This window comes from Dasypus novemcinctus, chromosome 29, assembly GCF_030445035.2.
Source record: "Dasypus novemcinctus isolate mDasNov1 chromosome 29, mDasNov1.1.hap2, whole genome shotgun sequence".
NCBI lineage: Eukaryota > Metazoa > Chordata > Mammalia > Cingulata > Dasypodidae > Dasypus > Dasypus novemcinctus.
The window spans coordinates 15076776-15102906 of NC_080701.1; the positions used below are offsets into that span (position 1 = coordinate 15076776).

The 26131-nt window shown below is 40.4% G+C and overlaps 1 protein-coding gene across 2 annotated transcripts in view; it reads left to right on the forward strand.

Moving 5' to 3' along the window:
• The first annotated feature begins 7589 nt into the window (after positions 1-7589).
• Positions 7590-26131, forward strand: part of LOC101435719 (pro-neuregulin-1, membrane-bound isoform) — a 211047-nt gene continuing 192505 nt past the window's right edge. For both annotated transcript variants that reach the window (XM_071212641.1, XM_071212640.1), the window contains exon 1: positions 7590-7782. In XM_071212641.1, coding sequence (XP_071068742.1) covers positions 7689-7782 — 94 coding nt within the window. In that variant the 5' untranslated portion in view covers positions 7590-7688. The remainder of the gene's footprint in view (positions 7783-26131) is intronic.

Below are 26131 nucleotides of genomic sequence, written 5' to 3' on the forward strand. Positions count from 1 at the left end.
TGAGCCCAGAGCTCCAAGGACCATCTGAATGAGGTGATTTCTATCTTGTACTTTCTGGGAAAGAGTTGGAATAAACCCAATCTTTATCAGGAAGCAGAAAAGACAACATTTTCCATAAGAATGCAATCTTCTTCATGGTTGGTCACCAGTTAGTTTTTGGATGCTCATTTGGTTTCTGTCAAGTTAGCTAATTGTTCTGCTAAATCCTCTTGAAAAGATGGTTTGCCTTCTTGAGTTGTTAACATCGTGAAATTATTTTCCCCAATGAAAAAGAATTGAAAGATATATCTATTTTTTAACACACACATAACCCAAAATTCCCAAACACATAGTGTGTTGAAAGTTGGTCTGTTGCAAAGTAACTCGAGTTCTAGGCCTGGGTCCAGGGGTGGAGATGACTACAGCATTCCTCTGAGAACTTAACTCTTGGCTCTTAGCTCAAAAGTAAAAATCCCTAGTCAAGTCAGATATATGACGTCTTGGGTTCCAACGCGAGGAGGAACTGAAAAAAAAAATGGAGGAGGGATTCATAAGGATTTAATGAGGAAGTCAGAAGGAATTATGTGGGAACGAAGGAAAATGAATAATTTTGATGTCACTACATGTCTGGGCCAGGTACAGAATATTGTGGCTCAGCATTTCTTTCCATACGGCCCAGTTATCATGGCGCCATTTTGAAGTAATTTCCTATAGACTAGAATCTGTTTTGGATATACTTTCTACCAGATGTCTCTTATGGAACATACAGAAAAAAAGAGAGTTGACCTGTTAAATTACTCTCACTGTTCAAATATTAGAAGTACTAATTCATCACTCCCGACATCCAATTTATGTTTTAACATCATTATAAATTTAACAGGGGTGACTCTTTTCACAATAATGAATAAATGCCTTTTGAAAGGAAGAAGATGTTAACTTGGGAGAGGATCTTGTGGGGATGGCTCTTAAAAGACATCAACTTCTGACTCTCTCTCAGCTGCACAATAAATGTATGTCCACAGAATCTGGGCTCACCGTATACATGGAGAAATCCCGTTTTGCGTTTGCTATGTGGATATGGATAATGGCAAGAAAGCAAGACATTACAGGAATAGAATCTAAACTCAATGATAGTTCTAAGGTGGACACTGGGTTCAATTTGAAATGACTGCAGGTGGACTTAGCAAGGGAGTGTGAAGTGACAAGTCATCACTTAGGAAAAGGCAACTTGCATAAGCCCCTGTGCTAGAAAGGGGTGCTTAACTCCATTAACAGTGCCGGTGCTTGCAAATTCTCTTCCACTATCACTTTGTTAGGAAAGTCCTGCTAAAACCCGGCTGTTTTATGGGTCACACTTAAACACCAGAACCCAGGGGAGGAAATGAAGCCAATAAATTTAATACACAGGTGAAACTTGCAGAGGCAATTTAAAAATATATATATCCTTCTTGGGATTTTACCATTTCATAAAAGTTATGACCTCATCTCCTAGAGAAAATATTGAGAGATTATACTGATTAGTTAAGATTTTTGTTATATATGTTTGTTCTTAGAAAGCCTTATTTTAACACAAGTTATCCCAAAGGATAATGCCCTGGTATTGTAATTATTATCATTTTAAAATTTGAGCAAATAAATACACACATATACATAAACATGTTCTTATGTACATATGAAGGAAACCCTATTTATCCCCCAGTTATTCATTAAAAAACCAAAATGGATGTATTGCCTATGATGAGACAGGCACAGCGCCAGGGTTCTAACACGGAATGGGAAGTAACCACAGAGCTTAATGCCCAGTGAGGTCAGATCATTGTAAAAATAATGAAAAAAACAAATACATAATTCCAAACTGGGAGAAATGCTAGGAAGGAACATAAACATGCATGATGGGAGATTATCACTCGATGGGCTGATAGAGGTGTCAAAGGTCCTGAAAAGCTTTAAAAAGTAGGTGCAATCCAGGTGGCACATGAAGGATGAGTAGGAAGGAGGTAAAGCCGTGGTCATGGGAACATTTCAGGCAGAGGACACAGCCAGTGCCAAGGCCTGGAAGCCGGAAAGAATGGTGAGCTCTAGAGGCCGGTTGGAAAGAGGGCCCTGGGGCTGAGGCATGGGGAGTGGAGGGTGAAGCTTAGCACGGAGAGGCTGGGGATTGGAAGAGGCCAGCTGTAAGGGCCTTGACTACAGTGCTGGGAAGCAAGGGGGAGTAGACGAGGTCTGCATCTCAGGAAGGTTCCTCCAGTGGCTGTGCGGCAAAATGATGGCGGGAGTAAGAGTTCCCCTGGAAAGCTTTACTCCGGCCAAGGCAGGAAGATAAGGGAGACCTGGATTTGCGTGTTACTTAGGGAAGAGGGGTAAAAGATGACTTCCCTTCTGCCCTCTGCCACTGGGCCAGTTCAGAGCCTGCTGTCTTAAAGAAAACCCAGGGAGCAGTGGGGAGGGGCGACAGGACTTGGGGATGGGTTGGATGCAGAGAAGGAGGCGTCAAAGATGACTGACAGGTTCCGGCAAGGCTATTAGTAACTGATGGCTAGGATGTGGTGATAACAGAGCCAGGCGTTTTCTATTTATTCTATCTAAATTCATTCTCTGCAAAAGTGTTGAGTGCTTAGCAGGAGCAAAGCATGATTTCAAATGGACAGAAAAATGAAAAAGTGGATGAAAGGATATATAATCTCTGCCTTGTAGACGTTGGTATTCCAATAGTTTATTTCCAATAAAAGGAAATGAGGAACAATAGCAGTATACGCACACATATATATGTTCACCTGTATATTTATGTATTCGTGTAAACACGCATGTATGTATGTCCATAGAAATTTGAGGTATTTGCATCTTGTACTCATCTCAATTAAATGCATTTTGGAAGAAGATGAGGAGGCTAAAGATAAATAATTAGTGTGGAGGTTGGGAGGAATAACTGAAAAATTGGATAAGACATGAGACAGTTGTTTTTGAAAGAAATTTAAATGTTTTCAGAGAGTATTAGGTCTTATATCTCCACATTATAGAAGTGATTTATGACAATGTCCATAAAAATAAATTTGGCACTATGCATTCAATTATATATACATTTTAAATCCATGATGTATCCCTACAATCATGAGAGGGACATTATCAATAATAATGATAAATAATAACAGTAACTATTATTGTAGAGTAATTTTTAAAAATCACACAAATAAGCAAAAAAAAACCATAATTTTACTATTGTTTGAAAATATTACTTTTAGTATTTTCCAGTGGCTTCTAAACTCACGATTTTGTTATCAAACTGATTCTCCCCCCAACAGAGAGAATATATATTATTTGGCAAATATTTGCCAAATGTATGGGAGGACACCAGTTCTACTTTTGCAATCTGCTTGTGAGAAGTCCTTTATTAAATAAACTAAATTTGCATGTTGATTCTGAGCATCTAAATAAACATAGAGGACAATTGCTATTCTGTAAATTATTAAGACTCTTTTTAACTCATTTACTTTCTCCCCCACTATAGTGTTTTGTTCCAGTTCTGTGCATTCTTTTTAATTGTTAGTGCCCCCCATTTATAGTGATAATATATGAGAGTATTAGCTAATTTCTAAGATTATATACATTCTCCATTTACCATTACTATAATTATGGTGCACATGGTAGAATATTCTTGGACTCACAAAGGTGAATTTACCATGACTTTTCACTTGCAAGGATCCCTTTAAAAATCCTGGACCCATGTTTACATTTTTAATTTTGTGTTCTTTTCCTTTAAAAGGTCCCCCAGATGTTAATCAAATTCAGGGAGATAAAAACTTATCTGACCTTGCTTTTCATATTGTACTGGCACGACTATTTTGTTTTTCTCATAATATTTTAGCTTCATGTGTGCAGGAGCAATATTTTATTTCTGTTTCTCTACCATTACATGATAGATGCTCAGTAAATGCTTGGTGAATGAATAAACGAGCCATGCACATTTAGTAGCTATTTTGGAGTTGAATGAAAATTTTCTTTGCAAGTATGCATCTTCTTTAATGCTAATTTCGTTGTAATTTTTTTAAAAAAGTAATCTTTATTTAAATTACCTTGTTACTTCATTAAAAAATTAATAGTAACTATTTGCAGAATTCTAAATTAAATCCCCATCACTATTCATACGCATGTATTTTGCAAAAATGTAATCTATATTCACTTTATTTATTCTGTCATTTGATTTTTTCTTTTTAATTTTCTTGAAATATTCCCCAACTGGGAATTTCTGAGAGAAAGGGTATATTCAAACAATTTTGTAGATGCTAAGAATGCTCCTAAAAGTTCAGCATAGTCAAAGAAAACCGTTATGGGACATGATTTGTACTTATTGTAAACTGTCATTTAATATAAAACCTATGTTTCGTCTTCTTCATTATTTCTAAAGTTGCTTACTTATAAATCCTTACTCCCTTTTAACAGGAGTAGACATCTGTTGTCTGGGAACTGGTATACTCTTTATGATGCATGCTCTAAGAACTGAATAGTTCTTAATAATAAATTAAATTAAATTTACTAAATAATAAATTTATTATTTAATTAATAAAATTAAATCATGACAATATATCACATTCTCTAATTTAGACAATTGAGGTTCAGATTTTGGTTTTCAAGAAAGCAGAAAATTTTCCTTCCTTTCTCCATCCCTTGTTCTGATCAGCTCCAAACTTTTTTATGATGCAAAAGAAATCCATTTGCCATTTCCTGACCACAGATTTCAATAACTTAAGTACAATCTCAAACTCTTGCTAGACCTCATAATGTTTTTAACTGTCAAAGAAACAGACTTTTATTTGGTTAATCTTTTAGTGGTCATCAGTAATGTAATAAAACAAATCCTGGAAAAACTAACATTAAATAACATAGAGGAAATGTGCGAGTGGAAGAATATTTTTTGGACTTTGCCATGGATTTCCAAACAATTCGGCAGCAACTGACAGCTAAAAAGTAATTCCAGAAACTGAACATAGTTCCAGGAAGTGGCCTTGTCTTTCAACTGCTGCTTCTTCATCTTTGTTTAAAGTTCCTTTCAGCTTTTATCTCTGGGAATCCCCGCCCCCCCCCCCCCCTTTGTATCTTTGTTCGCGCCCCCCCCCTTTTCCTCTATAGGATCAAACCAAGGAAAAACAATTATTTAATATTCTTGGACACCCACCTTCCTCCCTTCAATTTCATTCATTCCCCAGCCGTGACTATTACCATGGGAATCCTGCTGTTTCTAGTGGCTGCCATTTCAGCTAACTTTCTGATAAGTGATAATTTATCAGTTATTATCTGATACTTGATCATTTCAGTTACCCTTCTGCTTAGTTTAGAAGGTTGTCCAGGACTACTATAGAATCAGGCAGATGGAAAAGTATCATAAAATTGTAGGCTTGCCCATTAAGCCCTGAAAATTAATGTGATTCACAATTAATATATTGTTTTATGATGTAAAACATCTAGTCCCCAAAAGGGACTGAATTACAGTATTCCTGTATGCATGGGTTTCATTTTAGGTTTCCTGTTTTTATTTGGGACTATCTCAAGCTTTTCTGCTTTATGTCCTTCAAGTCTAAAAGGACGATATACTTAGTAACATGCAGCTATTGTACACTAAGCCCTCACATCTTCAAGATAAAGTTTCCTTTATGAAAGGGCTCCACGGCTTTGGATTTTGTGTTTCCTGCTTGCTGAGCAGTGGCCTCTCCTGGGAAAGCAGAGTTATGTCAGCCAGCACTCAGACTCGATTCCACATTGTACCGGTGGAGTATTATAGTGCTATTCAGACATATTCACAACCCTTTCTCTGCTTTTGCTGTCTTTCTAGTCCCAGGGAAATTCATATTTGGTGTTGGTCGAAAGGCTATCAGAAGATATTTGGACACAAAACCTTTTAATAAATTAACAATAATGGCAATACTGCTAGGACATCTTTTAACCAGGAAACCCATCCACCAGAATTCGGTTCTTATTACAATGCAAATTAAAACAGAATATAATTATTCTTCTTTTAGGACAATTTTAAATGCCACACACACACAAACACACAGTAAGGAGGCTCCCCAGAATTTCACGTTATTTAAATTGGTGGCAATAAGATAATACACCGAGAAGCCTGGACGTAGGTAACAGTTCCGTTTGCATTATCCACGGGGAGTGGAAAATCAGGAACAGGTCACTTTTAAGGAGGATCAAGTGGATTTCCTCTGTGGATTTTTCACACACCTCTTCCTGACTACAGCACAGGGGTTGAGAGCCCTGTAAAGGAACAGGCGATAGGAGCCGCGGCGGTGGTGCCATCCCGAGCCTGCTGTCCTGACACGGAGACCGTTCTGGATCAAGCCGGGGCGCGGATGATTCTGTTCCCTGCAGCAGGGTGCCAACATTTTCCTGATTTCATTTCACTGCTCTTTAGAATTCTCCACCAGAGGGAGGACAAGGGAAGGAGCAGGGCTCGCCCACAGTTCTGAGCAGACCTTGAACTCGAGAAAGCTAAACCAATGCACCATCTCCACCCCTGCCTCCCTAGCCTATGTCTCCTCACTTGCTTTCTCACTCAGCAGAGCGGAAGGAAAAATACAATTATTTCAGTAATTGTAGTTATGGGTTTAGCAGTTCCTCTGGAAAAGAAGGTGCAACGAGAGAGAGAGAGATGTTTTTGGATAAACCCTTACAAGCCGCCAGGCTCTCGTCCTTTTTGCAGGAAACCCTGGAGATGAGAATGCCGGCAGGCACGTGGCTAACACGGATGAAGAGGGGGTACCCCAACTGCCCCAAAACCCATCGAGCTCTTCCTATCTACCCAGGAATGTCTTACACTCAAACTCCCTCCCACCCAAAGTTCACCTTTGCCACACATGCGTTTTTTTTCCTCCCCACTAAAGCGAGAAAGGAATGAACCCCCAAACTTGGCTGGGAAATGGGGCGAACGTTCCTCCAGGGCGCACAGAGCCTGGACTGGGGCGCGGGCACTGGTCAGCTGCAAGCTTTTTCCTCGCCCGGGGTTAAGAAATAAGGGGTCGCCGCCCCGCCCGGCTGCGGAGGACCCCCGGGAGCTGGAGCCCCCCGGCTTTCCAAACTCCGCGGGCGGCCGGGCCGCTGCGCGCAGCCTGCGGCGCCCCCTGTCGAGCGCTCCCCGCCGCCGCCCCGCGCGCGGCCCAGCCCGGGGAGGGAAAGGGGCTGAGCCCGGCGGGGCCCTGGCTCCTCCCGGTGGCGTGTCCGCGCCTCGGGGTGGGGGTGTGGTGGGAAGAGGGAGGGGGCGAGGGGAGGCGGCGCCCGCCTCCAACCTGCCGGCGGGAGGCGGGTGGCTGCGGGGCACTTGAAAAAGAGGCGGCCAGGAGTTCCCCCAAACTTGTCGGGACTCCCGGCGGGCGCGCAGGGCAGGAGCGGCGCGAGCGGCAGCTGCCCGGGCGACGCGAGCGGCCCGGTGACCGCTGTCTCCCTCCTCGGGCTGCGGACACTCGCCGCGACGGGAGCCGGCCGCAGCGGGAGCCGAGGACGTCCCGCGGCGACAGGAGCCGCCCCCGGGGGAAGGCGGCCGTGGTGCGGGGCGCTCGCCAGCCCAGGTGGCCCGGCCCGCACGCCGAGGCCGCGCTCCCGCAGCGCCGGGCTCCCCGCTTTGGGACCCACTTTGCCCAGAGCCGGTCCGAGCCTTCGGACCAAACTTGTCGCGCGTCGTCGCCGCCAGCGCCGAGCGCGCACTTCGCGGCGAGATGTCCGAGCGCAAAGAACGCAGAGGCAAGGGCAGGAAGAAGGAGCGGGACTCGGACGCGAAGCCCGCGCGGACGGCGGGCGGCCCCGGGCCAGGTGAGTGCGCAGCCCCGCGCCCCGCTCCTCCCGCGCCCCGGGCGCCTGGCCCCGCTCCCGCGTGTCCCCGGAGCCCGGCCCGCGCTCGGCGGCGCCGCCTCTCACCTGCGCGCGGGGCTCCACCGGGGCGGTGGCCGCAGCGCGCGCCCGCCGAGCCCGGGACACGCGGCACCCTCGACCCGGCCCCGCGGCGCGGGAGCTCCGTGCGCGAGCGGGACGGCGAGTGCGGGAGCCGCGGCTGGGTGCGTGCGCCTCCCGCCGCCGGAGCGCTTTGCGCGGGCCCCGCCTGCCCTCTAGCGAGGAAAGCGGGAACGGGCGGTGCGGGGAGAGCCCCGGGGCTCCCGGTGTGCGGGGCGGCGCAGCTGCGCGTCCGCGTTCTGGGCGGAGGGAAGGCGGGGTAGGGCGCCCGCGTGTCCGCGTCTTCACCCGGACTCACCTCCGCGTTATTGGAACTCGCATCAGCTGAGAGGGATGCCTAGAGGTCAGCGAAGCAGATAAAATCGACTCCAGTGCCCGGACTCGGGTCTGCTCCAAATCAGTTCTACAAACTTGAAATTTGGAAGTTCTGGGTTGCAGATTCTCTTCGATAAATATGCTTAGTTTATGCTCCCGACAGATGTCAGAAAACAAAAACGTATCTGAGTGGCTTAACTCGGTTGCTTATTGATTCTGTATGGGATAAAATGGCAATGTAGGCTCTCCAGAGTTAAAATCTTGTATTTCATCATTCGAACAGGGATATAAATGACAGTTTACCCTGGATTTCCCTAGGAATGGCTGGTACTTTGTCTTGGATAGAGAAGCTATCCCAAGTAAATATTTATTTATGAGTGACTGAGTAAAGTGGATGCTAAAGAAAGGGGGAGGGGGGAAGAGGGATCAGAGAGCTGTTTTCTACCTCTGAAATTTCTAGTTAATTGATCAGATGCTTTACAGCAGTTAGACAGTAATCCCGACACACTCTTGATAAAATACTTCTGAAGAATGACTCCAATAATACGTAGTAATACTGTGGTTGAAGAAGATAAGCAGAAAGAAGTACTTGCCTGTTCCTTGCAGGAAGAAAGCCAGGTTTGCCTGGTCCTCTTGGCATCACTGGCAGTATTTCAGAACCTGAGTTATTGGCAGAGACCTACAGCAGGTTTTGAGCAAAACAGAAGTTGAACAGAGAGTAATTGTTTGGCCACTGACCATTCATGTGCTGCTTCTCTAAGATACCACTGGGCAGATTCACTTTAATTGCCTTTCATTAGCCCTTATGACAGTTGTATTGAAATTTCCCTAATTTTTACCCTATGTTTTAGAAATACAATATAGCATTTTATTCAACTAGATGTGAAACAGGGAGCTGGATTAGCATCCTCTTTCAGTGACCTTCCTGTCTTTTCCAAGGTCATCATATTAAATTACAGGCTTTAGACTTAATCCAAACTATAAAGTCGTAAAGTGTTATTTGTGGAGCCTCATCACCGTTTGTGGTGGTATTTTCCTGTGCTGACCACCAGTGCCCTGCCTTCATAATTTTCTGTCTGTAGATGTTTCTCATGGATGAAAGCGAGGCAGTGGTTTGAGGTAGGATCCCTTTCAGGTAACAGGTTTGTGTTTTACCAAGGGTTTGTAGGAGCAGTGCCTTTACACAGATGTTTCAGACAAGCTGGTAGTTCAGTGAAGGAGAGAATTGGGAGTAAGCAAGTATTTCTGTGCCCTGGAAGTCTCACCTGCAGTCTTGCCAGCTGTCTTGGAACTACCTGTTGTTCTCTTGGTTTGAGGCCTTCATTTCATGGGGGCCCTCATTCTGCTTTCAAGTCCCACAGCTATGATCCCCTCCAAACCAGATAGACTGCCTGTTAAAGAAAAATTCCCTCTACCATCTTTCCAGAGAAGTTGGGGTGAACTGGGCTCTAAGTTTGTTTTTAGTATATTTGTCTCTCTTGTCTCATCAAATGGTAAACTTATTTGGGGAGAGACTTTTTACTCCAAGTTACCTTGCACTTGTTAAACCCTATAAGAATCTTTATTCTTGATCTGATTTGAAAAGAACAATCAACTTGAAACCAGCTCTATGTACCTAGACATGGCATTAAACGGGATTGCTTTGAAATCAGTGTTCCTTCTCTTCCTTGTCGTTTCCCTTCTGCTGGTGAGTGCCAGTGTGCTTTTCCTTATGTCAGAAGCTTCAGAAAATAAGTACATGGGACCCATAATCGTTTGCGGGAGAAACTCAACCTTTTTGAATTCACAGACATCCTCAAAGGAAAACTCTCTAGATGCCATAACTATAGTGTTGCACACTTGCCATGCCGGCCCAAATATGGACAGCCATTTCTTGAATTGCTTCTGCATTAGTGCCCTTCAATCCCAGGTTTCACCATTTTCTTAAAACAACCACTGAAATGGTATGTCCTTGATGCAGCGTGCAACAGCGAGCCTCTCTGGATGGTAGGACGTTGCTTCGTTGCCTCATGACAGCTGGGGGAAGTATAATGCTGAAGTAGCTCAGCCCTGCTCTGTACTATATTCTGAGCACCAGCATAAACACATCTGTTGGAAGGAAATTTTCAGGGGAAAAAGGTTTCTTTAGCTTTCATATGGCATGTGTGGCTGATACATGATACCTGCATGGCTAAGTTTCAGAGCATCCACATTTCTATACCATCAACTGAATATTGACTTGCTCACTGCTGGAGATGCAGATGTTCAAGAGGATTCTCTTTTCCATAGCAATGGCTCTAATAGGTCCCAAGCCCTTGGGGTCGTTGATTTCTCTGCTCAAAATAAGCCACCTTAGCGAATTCCTGGGCATTGTAGGCTGGTCCCTGTACCGAGGGCGCTGTGACATCGGGGCCCTCCACACTCTGGCCTGCCCCTGCCCAGCCACTTCGCACTGACTCAGTTCTTCCAACAAACTTTCTTTTGAAACTTGAATTACAAAACCAGCACTTTTTTTTTTTTTGGTGGCCAATTGGTACTTGACTCTCAGCTCCCTTTATGATTCTCTGTGACAGTTATTTGCTGTCATTAAAACTCTGCAAAGGATTCCTGATGTTGGCATCTTTTTTTTTTTTCCTCTCTTAAATTCATTATCAAGCCTCACCCTGCTGGAGAAGGGGCATTTCTAAGTACAGGTGGTGGGAAACTCCAGAAACTTAGTACCCCAAACAGGTAGAAGCAGGCGTGTGCCTCCCAGGTGACATCACCACCTGTTTCTTACCTCGGTGTCTCCACAGGCTGAAGTGTTTGTAAACATTCTTGGCTAAGAAGTCCCGGCCGCTAGCAGAGCAGTGTGTATTTACACAACTGGAGGAATGTGCAGTGATCTGTCTCAGCCTGGTTACTTGTAGCCACTCGTCTTATGTAATTATTAGAGGAATTAAAAATTATTTACACAATGAAATATTACCTATTTGGAAGAATTAAAATAGCAGGAAGAGTGGGAGAAACCTGGCATATTGTTTTTATATTTGCAAAATGATAGCCATGGAAGATTGGGGGAGGCAATTATATGTATATATAATATCAAAGATATATGTATTTATATATATAGTGCATCAGATATATATCAGGAAATATTGAACCAATATGTGAATAGCCTATTATATGCCAGGCACTATTCATTAATAAAGGTAGCTACTCACTATTGAATTACCATCTTCCTGGAAGTGTAACAAATGCTTTGTCTCTCCTGTCTCCTGTCTGTTAGAAAGCATGCGGGTTCCTCACTATTAGGCAGCAAAAGGCAGGGTGGCCTTATTATTAGCTCTAAAGCCAGATTGCCTGAGTTTAAATCCTACTTTACCTCTCCTTAACTGTATTGTCTTGGGAAAGTTACTTAATTTTTCTGTCCTTAAGTTTCCTTATTTGTAAAATTGGGATATTATTATTATTTATTATGAGGTGGTTGTGAGATAATCCATGGAAAACACTCTGAACATTGCCCAGCATGTGCTAAATGCCCAATAAATGTTAGCTCTCTTTAAAAAACTGCTTAAGCAACAAACTGTATCTTTGCAAAGACATTTAATACAATTGGCAAAATTTGCCTTTTATGGTAATAAATGACTCGCAGCTGGCCTTAGATTAGGGTGGCTATAAATATTAATATGTAGTACCTGTAAATATAAAGAAAAGTATATATGTGCTTCATGCTCCATAACTGCATATATGTTATGAAAACAGGGCTGAATTCAGTCTAAATATTGAAAGTAGAGTGAGGTGCAACATAATTTTATGTCTGGCGGAAAAATGTTGAGGATTGCAGGTTATGAGAAGATTTTGAAACATGACTCCTTCTCTGGCAACACTTAAGAGTTGATGCTTAAACCTCACTTTTTTATATTGAACATGTAACCTTTTCTTTTGGGACCAGTATACATTCCAGCAATTGAAAAAGAAATTGTATATTATGCTTGTTATCTTCTTATCAAGCATAACAGCATAACTGGTGATGTTTTTAGAATTGGGTGCAGGTGTTTCTGAATATAATTACAATAATGAATATAATAAGTCCATAGTTCTCACTATTTTCTTTCTCCCTCACCTCCCTAGAATGGCCACATGTAGTGTCTAAAGTTCTGAAAGCCCGTTAGATTCTTACCGAATTAGTATTGTTATGTTTGTTTATTTTTTAACATTCCAAAGGTTACAAGTTAAGTTTGACTTTAACAGTACTGATAGTTTATCATGTTCTTTTATTGTAGAAGAAAACAAACCATGTTAATATTTCTGGTGAGTCATTCAATTTGCTCAAAGAAGCAAATAAATGGACCTCTAATATTTAGTTAACCCTGAGGCTCTCTACTTGACAAATAGAGAAAAAAAATCAGCTTCTAATCAGAAGCAAATATATCTATTAAATATGCATAGATACCTAAAATGAAATTTTCCTGGAGAAATACGTGATGTTTTGGATTCATCTTAACCCTGTGCGTGCTTGCACACGTGTGTGTCTGTGCATATATTTTAATAGATAAAAAAGGGTACTGCTAAAAGATGTCAGTATTTGTTGCTTTTGAAAGAGTGAGGCGATAGGTAAACGAAAGAAAACAGACAATCGCATTTATTCTCAGTTTTAGTAAGCATAAAGCTGACTACTTTAAAAAGTTTGACAATTCATAGTATACAGTATAAACTTGCTTATTTACATTTTGTTAATGAAAATATCACATTTTCGCATTCCTCTCTTCTAAACGTTAAAAGATGCCTCTGTAGTACATTCCCAAAAGAATTCAGAATGTGAACAGAAAATATGCTAATCAGGGTTGTTAGTTTTCATTATTAAGAAACAAAAGTATTTGAGAACGTTGTGCCTTGGCTTTCTTTTGCATTTAAAACTATGTTAATTTTTTTTTTTTTTTTTTTTTTGAGGTACCAGGGCCAGGGATTAAGCTGGGACCCTGTATGTGGGAAGCTGGTACTCAACCGCTGAGCCACATCAGCTCCCCTGAGCTGGTTTTTTGTTTGTTTTTCGGAGGCCCTGGGGACTGAACCTGGGACCTCCTGTGTGGGAAGCAGGCGCTCAAACGCTGGAGCCACAGTCACTCCCCAGTTGTGTGTCTCTTATGTCACTTTGATTATGGTTGATAAGCGTCATTTTTCAGTGAGATCCTCCTAGGTCTCCCAATAGGACTCAGAGAAGCGTTCTCTTGCCAGCGTCACCCTTTCTGGCCTCCAGAGGGTGCTCCAGGAGCATCACACTGCTATTCCCCAAAGATCGATTTGCGGTTCCTTTTTTTTTTTTTTTTTTTTTAAGCTCCGGCAATATTCTGGGCAAATTCTGGGGGAGGAATCAGGTCCTGATACATCAAAGGTAGTTGCCTGTACTGGAGTTTGTGTTCCAGCTCAACCACATAGAATTCGTTAAGAATTCGGAATCACAATAATCGGAGCATCATTCTGATGATGAGGATAATGCAGTTGTCAGCTTGCCAGGGGTCAGCTGTTGGATTAACGTTAATCAGCACCCTTTCCCCAGAGATCCCAGCACCTCATAAGCGCCTTCTAATCACTTTGCACAGCAAGTGCTTTCCTTAAGTGCCGGGCTGTTGTCGTGATCACTTTACCTGCAAAGAGATGAACCCTATTTAAGAGTTCCACTTTGATTCTGAAAAATTATGTGCGACAGCATCACAGTTGAACCAGTGATCTTGATTTACAAGTTTGCGTTTATTTCTTTGCACCACACTCTTTCCTCTGCCCCTGGCTACAATGTTGAAATAACTTGACAGTGATTGAGTTACACATTTTTGAAAACAGGCTCGAATGGATAGTTTTCTTGGCACATGGGCTACTGTAATACAGCCACAAGCCCGTGCTCTTTTTGGTTAACCTGCTCAATATTTATTGCCCTCTACAATTATCGTCTGTTACGAGTGATTCCATTGTATCTCCTCCCTCCCCTTTTGGAAGTGTAATTTTGTTCCCATTGTTTCTTGCTCCAAGGAAAGCATTATTGATGGGAATAGGCTTTGACTGCTCGGCCACAACATCCCAAACCTTTCATTGCACGGCTTTAATAGACAGGCCTCCTCTGGACAGCTGCGGGAGTTTTTAGTTTCAATGATGTGAGAGTCCGGTAATATTTTATTAGGTTGGACTGTAGGAAATCGTTAGTTTTGTAGGTTATCCATGGTTGCATATGGGCAATTTTGTGTAGTTTAATCTAATACTTGGATTTTCTTTTGTATTTTGACTGTATTTAAAATAATAGAGTAATGGCAACTTTGAAAAAAAATTATTATATGTTTTGGTAATTAAGTGTGTTAAAATATATAAAGGAATCGATGGCAGGAAATAATTGAAACAGTAACATTTTTTCTAATAAATAGATTTGCTCATATGATAGCCATATAAAAGGAACTCAGCATAAAGTTACAGTGCCAGAGCAAAACTACTATTTTCCCATAGAGAGAAAAGTAATACATTTCTACTGCAAAAGATAACTTCGTTTTTATTTGAACTGTTAGCAAATTGTTATCATGCTTTATCTTAACTACTGTATTTCTACAGAGAGATTACAGATATGTAAGTAGGAAATATTATTGATTGGTGAATAATCTTTTTGTGATTTGATATGAAAAAAATTTACTCTGTTCACCACATAACTACAAACCATTTTTTCTGATAGTTTTAGTAACTCTTAATTTGGTTATCAAGTGAAAACTCATCCCATTATAAGGTAGTCTGTATTAAATCTTAAGTAAGATTAAAATTTTAGATGAAACCAATAAATCCCTGGATTCTTACTTGAGTTTGCAAAATTTGACTTATCATAATCAAGATGACATCATTAGTAATTTATATTCTGAGGATATGTGTATATTTGTGATTTGTAACATATCACACAACTTTTAGAGACTTAAAGTGCATTTTTAAAGGATATGTCAATCTGTTTTAGCTATTCCATAGTGAATATAAAATCAATTTTTTAGAAGAAGAGTCTAAATTTTTTTCAGAATAATTTGCAATTTATACATATGGCAAAATAATGTTTTGAATATGAAATGCCAATACAGATTTAAGAATTTAAGGCCAAAATTGAAAGTTGAAATATATCCTATATGCTTTATGATTTCTTCAAAAAATGTATTTGGTTAAGGCAAAGTCTGAATATGGATTATGCTAAGAAAAATTTCTCTTGATACCCTGAAATTTTATAATTTACAGAGCTTTTTTCCTTAGCTGTTCAGTATATCGTTTATTAGGTATTTCCATTTGTATGTAATAGTAGAAAATAAGACTCAACATATGATCTGATGGGAAATGCATACTTTGAAAACATTCAAAAATTCAAGTAGAAAAAAAGTAAAAAAAAAAGTATTTACGAGAAAGATAATGCTCCTGACGAGAGCTTTCTTTTAAAGAGATAAATACATATATTGCTATTTAATGTTTAATGTTACTTTGTGAATTGAATGTTCTTTCTATTTGAGTTTGTCAGGACTTAGACAAGCATTTTGGAAACAGAACACTGCAATTTAATATCTTCAGTGTGAAGATTTGTATTATGTTCAACATGATTTCATATATGAAGATTTTTTTTTTTTTTGCATGTGTCTTCCTTCCTCCCCTCACCCTCATCTTGGAAAATTTACTTTCCAATTTCAAGCTTTTGCTGTAGTAAGAATTATGGATATTTAAATGAACATTTCCCCCTTTAGTTTGTTTTCTTTATTCATGTCATATACGAGTATACAGTAAGAAGACTTTTCTCCTCTCACCCTCATCTTGGGAAACTTACTTTCCAGTTACAAGTTTTTACTATAGTAAAAGTTATGGATACTTAAGTGAACATTTTTTCCCTTTACTTTTTCTTTATTCATGTCATATAAGAGCATATCCAATGCTTTATCTATTTGTAGCCTCCATTAGGATTGGTCTTAAGCTAACACATGCATCTGTGTAGCTTGAAATAGCTATCAAATCCAAAAAGAATGTTTTGAAACATTCTGGCAATGCCGTTATAAGTTTGAACAGTATTATGCTAATCAGCATATTTCGACTTCTCTCCAAAACCACTGAAGTGAAGGGATTACAAAATGTGGATGACATTGTGAATCAGCATCTGCGTATTCCACTGGGGATGGATGAAACAAAGTACCTACCTCTAAAGAGAACATGGTGGGAGCAGATATGGCTCGAGCAGTTGATCACCTGCTTCCTACACAGGAGGTCCTGGGTTCAGTCCCCGGTACCTCCTAAAAGGAACGAAAACAAACAACAAGCAAACAAAGGGAAAAATCAACTCAGGGGAGCCGATATGGCTCAGTGGTTGAGCGCCAGCTTCCCACATATGAGGACTTGGATTTAATCCCGGCTCTAGTACATTAAAAAAAAAACTGAAGACTGTGCTCAAGCCCCAAGCCCTTCCGGAAGTGACTCCATTGAGCCTATCTTCTCCCTATCAGCAATAACCTGACTTTTGCAGCATACTAGAACTGGGCAGTTCTTTGCTTTCTTCTGAAAGTATATGGCCTTTCTATCTTAAAAGTAAGAGTCCTGTATCTGAATGTGGCCACTAAAATAGGAAGGAAAAGAAGAATTACCTCTGTTCTTTTTTTACGTAGCAGGAATAGGAATTCTTATATTTGAATACAGTTCAATTCAAATTATATGGCCTCATGGAAATTTGACTTTCAGCAGCACCAAGTAGACCTCTGTGACCCTTGACAGTGGCCTGTCGTGGTGACTGCTGCATTAATCCCAGGGCAGGGAGGCACTGGTTTTAGGCCATGGACGCTGTTAGAAGTTAGACCAGAGCAGTGGTTAATAGGCAGTGCTCTAGCTCTGTCCTCAGGTTGCGTGGGGGTGAACCCTGGCCTTGGCATCTCCCCCTCGTGTAACTCTCAATGGGTGATGGAGACTCTTAAAGCCCCAGTTTCCACATTTATAAATATCATGTAATTCAGGTGGTAGTTCTGCAGTGTTGAGTATGTGCCTAGTACAGAATAAGGATGGAAATACTGATTTTATTTGGTTTAAATATTAATAAAATAGGAGCATTCTCTTTCATGTCTGCTCATCTGATGGTATGTCCTTCCTATGTATGTCTGCATCAGTGTCTGGATTTTAAGCCCTGAAAAGATAACTTTATAAATACCATACATCTTTGCACAGTGTCTTATACACAGAAGTTCTTTGTAAATGCTGATAATGTTGATATTATTTGGCATAGATTCTATGTCTTTGGGTCATTGGTGATAGTTGGATACCAAATACATAATAGTTCATAAAAAGATCAGCCAAATATTCTTATCCTGAGGTTTAACTTGAACTTTGGCCTGTAGGTAAACTCATCTTTAGAGGATGGAATAACACTAGCAGTGATAGTTTTAACTGATTGGTACAATAATACCTTTTGTGCACTTGTATTTTAAGCAATACATATATATGTATATACATGCACACACACATTTATATACTATATAGATAGTATATTTATCTGCCCATTATCTCTTTACATATAACTTTCTCATTCCATATCTCCCATACCTGGAGGGAAGGATGGGTTATTGGGTAAGTGCGTATTGCACGTAGTGCGTGGTAGAATACTCCACACAGAGATGTTTATAAAATGAATGAATGAATGAAAATCCTTTTTCTACATACATCTGTTGACTGTTTTATTTCCTGAGCAACAAGGATAGATATCTGAAGTTTATGAATTGATTTTATTGGGCCATATTGTGTGGTAAGGTATAGTAAGCTAATTGACAAAATGTTTTATTTGTGTATTAGATAGATGTTAGTTCTTATATATATATATATCAAACCTTTTATTCATTTACTATTTTCATTTTTCTCTATCAACAGAATTTAATACAAATATCAGTGATAAACACAATATTTCATTATTTAAAGTTATAGTATTCCCTTTGCATGTTCTATTTTAAATTATTTTGAAATGAATAAAAAATAGATTCTATCTTGAAACCCATGAGATAGCAGATTTTTATAATCATTTGTAAATTAGTAGTAATATTCAGCATTATTATCGTCAATTTCTGGGGGAAATATTTGAAGGCTGGTACATTGTCCCCAGAAGGGCTATGTGAAATGCAGAAAATAGGTTGTGATTATAATATGTATTTGTGAGGTGACCTTGCAGTATACTTGGAATCTTCCCTAGGGTGACTACTCATGCATTATCCATTTTGGGAAAGAGTTATACTTACAGGAATTATGGAAATAAGCTGGTGGGTTTGTCAAGAGAAAGCCAATTATTTGAATACTGACTTGAGTGGAAAATTAAATACTTGATTGTCCATTTATTAAATTGCGTATAAATGGGAGGCTGGTGTCTTGAGGGCATTCTTTTTGTTTTGATTTTTTTTTTTGGTCAGGTTGGCTATATTGTATATTCTTTTTTTTTTTTTTAAGATTTATTTATTTATTTCTCTCCCGTTCCCCCTCCACCCCACTTGTCTGTTCTCCGTGTCTATTTGCTGCGTCTTCTTTGTCCACTTCTGTTGCTGTCAGCGGCACGGGAATCTGTTTCTTTTTGTTGCATCATCTTGTTTATCAGCTCTCCGTGTGTGTGGCACCATTCCTGGGCAGGCTGCACTTTCTTTCGCGCTGGGTGGCTCTCCTTACAGGGTGCACTCCTTGCACGTGGGACTCCCCTACACGGGGGACACCCCTGCGTGGCACGGCACTCCTTGCGCGCATCAGCACTACACGTGGGCCAGCTCCACACGGGTCAAGGAGGTCTGGGGTTTGAACGGAGGACCTCCCATGTGGTAGAGGGACACTCTAACCACTGGGCCAAGTCCGCTGCCTATATTGTGTATTCTTAATTTCCCTTAACATGACAGGAAGGAGAACTGGCAATAGATATAATGATTATGTTTTGATATTTGGAAAGCGACAGTAAAGGTTTAAATGTTGTATACAATATTTACATCCCTTCACAAAGAACTGTGATCCACTTCAGGAAAACTGGCAAGACAAGGGTCATTCTTTTTCTCTAGAAATTAACAAAGGTTAAGGTAGGGAGTGGATACGGCTCAAGCAGTTGAGCACCTGCCTCTCACAGGGGTGGTCTTGGGTTCCATTCCCAGGGCCTCCTAAAGAAAAAAAAACAGACGAGTAATGAGCAAAAACGACAAGCACAAACAATGAGCAAAACCAAGGAGCAAACAGACAGGAGCCATCCTTGGGGGGAGGGGGGAAAGTTAAGATAGAATACAATCCCCGAGCCGTCTCCAGATTCGTTGTACTCCCAGATTGTATCTATGTAAGTCCCCCTTTTTGAAGAGGACCTCTAAATTGGACTAGGCATGGGGAAAAAATGTCACCACTTATAATATGTTACCGATTACCAAAAAAATGTTAAGTAACAGATCTTCACAGATCTTCAAAACTCACCGAGTTGGGTGAGTATGGTCACACTCTGTTTTTCAGGACTTCCCTCCACCCTGCACTTAAGGTCGTCTTGTTTTATCTCACCCTTGTAATAGTGAAGAGAAGGCAGGACATAACCCTCTGTGGCCATGCCCTCAGCACACTGGGATGGGATACAACTCGCCGTGGCCAGGTGGGAAGGAGCAGCTGTCTTCCAGGGGCATGATCTGGAAATACCTGTTCAGGGACAGTTCAAAGCGCTGTACCTTGTGTCCTCAGAAGGTTCTGTGATGAAGTAGTAAAATGCCGAATGCTCTATTTGTCCTTTTAAAGATTTTTAAAAAAAATTTCTCTCCCCTTTCCCCTCTCCTCTCCCCCACCCCGTTGTCTGCTCTCTGTGTTCCATTCACTGTGTGTTCTTCTGTGTCCACTTGCATTCTTGTCAGCAGCACCAGGAATCCGTGTCTCTTTTTGCTGCGTCATCTTGTTGTGTCAGCTCTCCGTGTGTGCAGCACCATTCTTGGGCAGGCTGCACTTTTCTCGCATGGGGCAGCTCTCCTTGTGGGGCACACTCCTTGCGCATGGGGCTCTCCTACGCGGGGGACAGCCCTACGTGGCACGGCACTCTGCCCGCATCAGCACTGCGTGTGGGCCAGCTCCACACGGGTCAGGAGGCCCTGGGTTTGAACCCTGGACCTCCCTTTTAATATGTGATTTCATGAAGTTATTGCTGGCCTAAACACAGATGCCCCTTAGGCATTTATTTCTGTGAAACTCAACAGTTGAATGGGACAGCTCTTGGATTATGTTCTTGAGCAAGATAAGTGACAGATGCATCCAGAGCACATTTTAGTCACTAGTGAACACTCTTCTAATTGTCACACTTTAGTGCATAGAAAGGAATAACCCTTTGGAGGAGTCACAGTATTTTGCTAGTGTTAGGACATCAACCACTATAAAACATTAAAAAAATATATTCCCTACTCAGAACTTGTCAGACTCTGTTTTTTTATTATATATACAGCAGTTCCTTGTTGAAAACTCCCAGGACAAAGTAGGTGAATAATGGACATCCTTAGAACTGTCATGTTTTATGGTACACTTGTAACTAAAAGCTTCCGTAAGCAATGACTAACAGTTTTGTGGAAAAAGTCATCTTATTTCTGATCACTCGAGGAAATAAGAAATGAGAAATGATGACACATTGATATACGTACCCAAGATTCTGCATACTTAATTTGTGTATTACCTGAATATGTGATTATCTGCTCATGAGTATAGGTTTCTTTTTCGATTAGTTTAAAAAATGTATTAACAAATAATACTTAAAATTGAGTAGCACTGTCTTGAAGTAACCAGATAGGTTTATCTTTTTTTTTTTTTTGAGGTACCAGGGCTGAGGATAGAACCCTGGATCTTGTCATGTGGGAAGCCAGTGCTCAACCCCTGAGCCACGTCGGCTCCTCTGAGTTAGTTTTTTTCATTTGTTTGCTTGTCTTTTGTTTTTGTTTTGTTTTGTTTTTAAAGAGGCACCAGGAACACAACCGGTGCTCAACCACTTGAGCCACATCTGCTCCGCAGATAGGTTTACTTTTACTGGTTTACTTTTATGATTACTTCCATTAAAATAATACTTCAAGAGCTGATATAAATGATGAGTAGTTAAACCATAAAGATATTGACAAAGGTGTGCAAATAAATAGGTAACTTTCTGTCATTCTATGACTTTATTTTCTATACCACAGAATATTATACTTTGAATATTTTATTTGTTTTTTTTGTTTACAGGAAAGAGATCAAATCCATCTCAGTTCTGTTTTGGGCATTTTGTTTTGTCAATAAAATGTTTGATTTTTAGTGTTCTCACCTAGGAAATTTTTTTCATTGAGAGGTCAGATATGCACATTTTCAGCATTTCACTGCTCTAAACTGTAAAGTCCAGAAAGTCATTTTTATCTTGAGTATTATTTTATCACCAGGTATCAGCACTGTGCTGGGAACATAGTCAGTGTTCTTAATAATTTATTCAAGGATTGAATGAATGATGGTTGCTACTTAACTCAGAATAATGAGTTGTGGGTTTTTAAGGGAAACAGTTTAGTTACTGTGGTACTATCTGTTAATAAGAAAGCGTGAATGCAAATCACCAGTACCAGTGATGCATGGATTTGTTCCTAAAGTGATCATTGATTTTCTGGTTTAAATTTGTGCAATTTACCCTAAAGATCTACATAACTAATAATCAGTCTAATGAATAGGAATTAGAGTTTTATTCAATCCACAATTCTTGCTAATCCTAAACTATTTTTGTTACATTTTCTCTTAAATCATAGAGGCAGTTAAGATATGAATTAGAAGTATGCAGTTTGAGTTGATGTTTATAAAGTGCTTTGACCATTGCCTGGCACCTAATACTTGGTAGGTTAAGAGTTGGTTATATGAATAAATAAGAACTGTTGGTGTGGTATGTATGAAAATAATCTTAAAACAACACTAGCATTGCCTAAAGAGTCAGGTCTTAAATATGACAGTGTTAGTCCTGGAAGAATCATGGAATTTTCGAGCTGAGAAGTTTATCTTAGAGGATGTCTGATTGAATCACATGTTTTTTTAAATGAGGAAACTACAATGTCCACTTGGAATACTAGGACCCAGGCTTCCAGATTTCAGGAAGGGCTTCTAATTATGATGATGCTACCCTTTCAAGTCTAAGACTGGCACTGAATCCAGTTAACGTTCATAGTGCTTTGGGATTATTATTGTTATAGATAAGAGAGATGTATTTCTCTGCCATCTAATAGAGCAGCTTGAGTTATAGCAATGGTATGATTTTAATTAATTGGAGGGTTGCAGTAAATTTAAATCAGCCATGCCATTATACCTAGTCGTTCCTTTTTACAGGGCCATTGTACGCAAGCAGGGTCAATAAGTGTTGACTGACAATAGATGACCCGTAAAGTAAGGTAGTCTCAATGATAAAATGGTGGAGAGGAAGGCAATGAGGGTGTGTGTGTGTTTATGTATTTGTGTGTGGGAGAGAGTGGCTTCATTTATAGTACAGGGGTGAGCAATGTTAATGTCCTGAAACTTCATTGGCAAAACCTTAATGCAAATTGCTTGGAGAATATGAACCTGATCTTTGTGGGCTTTCTGGCTACTCATTGTAGACATGATACACGTGCAAAATAGTCATTCACACTTGTGTCTTGACAACGGCCTTGAGACCACCAAGTGGCTAACTTGTATCTCTGAACCACTGACCAGTCACTGATTACAAGGACATTTTATCACCAATGGCCTGAATTGGCTTTGATCCAGACACCCAGAGGTCAGCGCCTCCTGGCCCATTGTTACATTTCCAGGGCAGTAGCTCATTGTGCGTTCTGGGGGGTATTTCTATTTATTTATTTATGATTCTTGGTGGAGGCGAACCTTAGTAGGAATGAAAGAGGCAGTTCTTGTTTTTCCCTTTTAGGGTTAGTATTAGCTCAAACTTTTATGTGTAGGAATTGCCTGGCCTATTAGAAGAAAGGATGGTCCCAAGATTCAGCGCATTTCGGGTTTGTCTGGGCCTCCCGGGATGTCCTAAAGTTTCCTGGGATTAGTCATAAAACTGCAACTTTACTGTAGGGAGGAGTTGCCTTGAGAAAACTGCAGCTCCTTCGAGGGGTGGTAGACGCTCATAAAGTTGGCTGAGTCATATTCAACTGGCCCCTTCATGAGGGACGGAGCTGATGCCTAGAAAGGGACTGGAAAGTTCACGTGGAGCTCATCCAGGTGTCTGGGAGGACAGAGGACTCCTGATTCCCAGGCAGCCACAGGGGCAAAGGCTCTTCCGTGTCCTCACCAGGAAGCCGTCTGGGCCAGAGCTGAGAGGGCTGGAGGGCAAGAGCCTGGCTTCAGCATCCGAGCAGGTGCACGTGCATGTGTGTGTGTCTGAGCCCATAAAAGTGTGTAACATCTTTTATGAGGAAGACGAGGTGGAACTTCGGTGGAAGGAATGCAGTGTACTGGTGAGGAGAGAGCCCTGTTCTGAGCAACCCTCAAGAGATGGGAGCCCCAAGTTGACATGATTTGGGCCATCATTTAAGTGACTGGGCTTTATTCCCTTGTCTGTTAGTTGAGAAGATTGGACTAGATGAAGTGTAAAGATTTAGACATAGAAGAAAACTATAACTCAAAGGCTACAAGGTTGTCCTGCAAAACTTTGTGTACTGCTGTTCTGGTCTGTTTCCACCACCAGAAATCTTGAGGCCTTTGAAAAATAATCGTCAGAGATAGTCTTGGCAAATAACAAATGGGTTTTATATAGGAAATGGTTTATCTTCTATTGAGTAATTTTTGATGGGTGAAATAGTTAATTTATCCTAGCAAACAACTTAGAACATTTGTTTGGGTCTGTGACATATTTAGTGAAAATGTAGAGCATGATAATAAATATATTTATAAATTACTAGTACTGAAGACTTTCATATGAAATTCTCAAAAGAAAACTGAATGCTGGTTGCGAATGGTGATCTCTCAGCTATGCTTAATTTAGTAGTTCCTTGAAAAGCATAGGATACAGTTAGAGTTATAGGATTTAACCTCTGCTGAGGACAGAAGTGTGTGAAGTGGTAAAGATTACAGATTAGACAGAAGTCATTGTGATACTCTGAACAAAGTTGCTTTTTAAAAATGGTATAATTTTTTCTCCATCGTTTATGCTTTTCAGGTTCACTTTTGATTCTTCTCCATCCTTTATTCTATATAAGATACTTCCTTTTTTTTTTTTTTGTTTCTGTTTATTTTCCAAAGATTGTCTCCTTTCACTAAAATTCCCCAGTAGTTTTTCAACCCTGTTGATAATTGTTTTAGTTTCCCAGACTGTTCAAGCAAATACCATGCAGTGGACTGGCTTAAACAATGGGAATTTCATGATTCATGGTTTTGAGGCCGGGAAAATGTCCAAATCATGGCATCACCAAGGTGATGCTTTCTCCCCAAAGACTAGGGTTCTGGCGCTGGCCACTGGTGATCCTTGGTCTTCAGCTTGTCACATGGCAAGGCACATGGCAAGGCACATGGCCGCCCCTTCTGGTCTCTCATGGCAAAGCACATGGCGGCCACTTCTGGTCTCTCCCTTTCTTCCAGGTTCCATTGATTTCAGCTTCTTGGTTCCTGTGACTTTCTCTCCTTGAGTTTCATTCTGCTTTGTAAAGGACTCCAGCTATAGGATTAAGGCCCGTCCTGATTGGGCTGGACCATACCTTAACCAAAGTCACCTCATCCAAACGTCCTGCTTACAGTGAGTTCACACCCACAGGAATGGATTAAATTTAAGAACATGTTTTTGTGGTGTACATCCTGCTCTAAATCACCATAGTCATCTTAATAAAAAGAGTCCAATATCAAGTTGATTTATGATAATATATTCGTTATCTTTAGAAAGTTTGGATTTTCGTTAAGCTAGTCCTAGAAACTATACCCCTTAAATTTTCTATTACCGAGTGTCCCAAAATTTATCTCTTCTTCTCTTGATAAAGCAGGGATTTTTATTAGAAAAGCAGCAGACTATTCTTAAAATGGATTAAGCTGTGTTGGTTGTTTTTTTGTGAAAGTGTCCAGTAAATCATTTTTTTATTGTTTTCTTATCAAAATACTGAATCGCAAACATAAAAACATAAAATGCTTTCTATTATCACAATCATAATTAAAGATTTATTGATAGAGTATAAAGTACAAGTCAAAGATCTGAGCAGAAGTATATGAAAGAAAAACTTTATTTCTCAAAAACTTAAAAGGAAAAACTTGAGCAAACATGAGGTGTTCCATCAGTGTCCTAGAGATATATTTAATTATATCATCTAGAGGTCCGTTTATTACTAGGAAAGAATCAGTCTCACTTATTTTTCTCTTTCTTTATGGCATAGCTCCAGGAAGGTATTTTAGTTGATTGGTGGAAAGATTTTTAACAAAGACAAAACTTATAAGCCTAGCACCATTCCTTCTAGTACAGTGGCTTAACCACATCATTGGGTAATAAAGCTAAGAGCTGTAAAATGTTTCAGAATTATTTTCAGAAATTTACATCCTCTTTATTCCCATTACTTTCAAAATGTTCAGAGAAAGGACTTAGTCAGCATGCAATTATGGTATTAGATAAGATATACAGTCAGTTTAAAACCATGATGCCTCTAGTCATCAGTGTCCATCAATCCATCAGGAACTGCTGAAAAGTTAGCTGTCAGTCTAACTGCTGCTTCTTTGAAGGTAATCTGCCTTTTTTCTCTGGATATTTTCAAGATCTCTCTCTCTCTCTGCTTTGGTTTCGCTGTTGTACATTTAGGCATAGATTCGCTTTTATTTATCCTATTCCTGTTGGGCTTCTTGACTGATAAATTTGTTTCATTATGGAAAAGTCTTACCCATATCTGTTTAAAGATTTCCTCTACACCATTCTATTCTCTCCTTTTGGATCTTTATTTAAAAGTATGTTAGACCTCTCACTCTAATCACCAGTTCTCTTGAT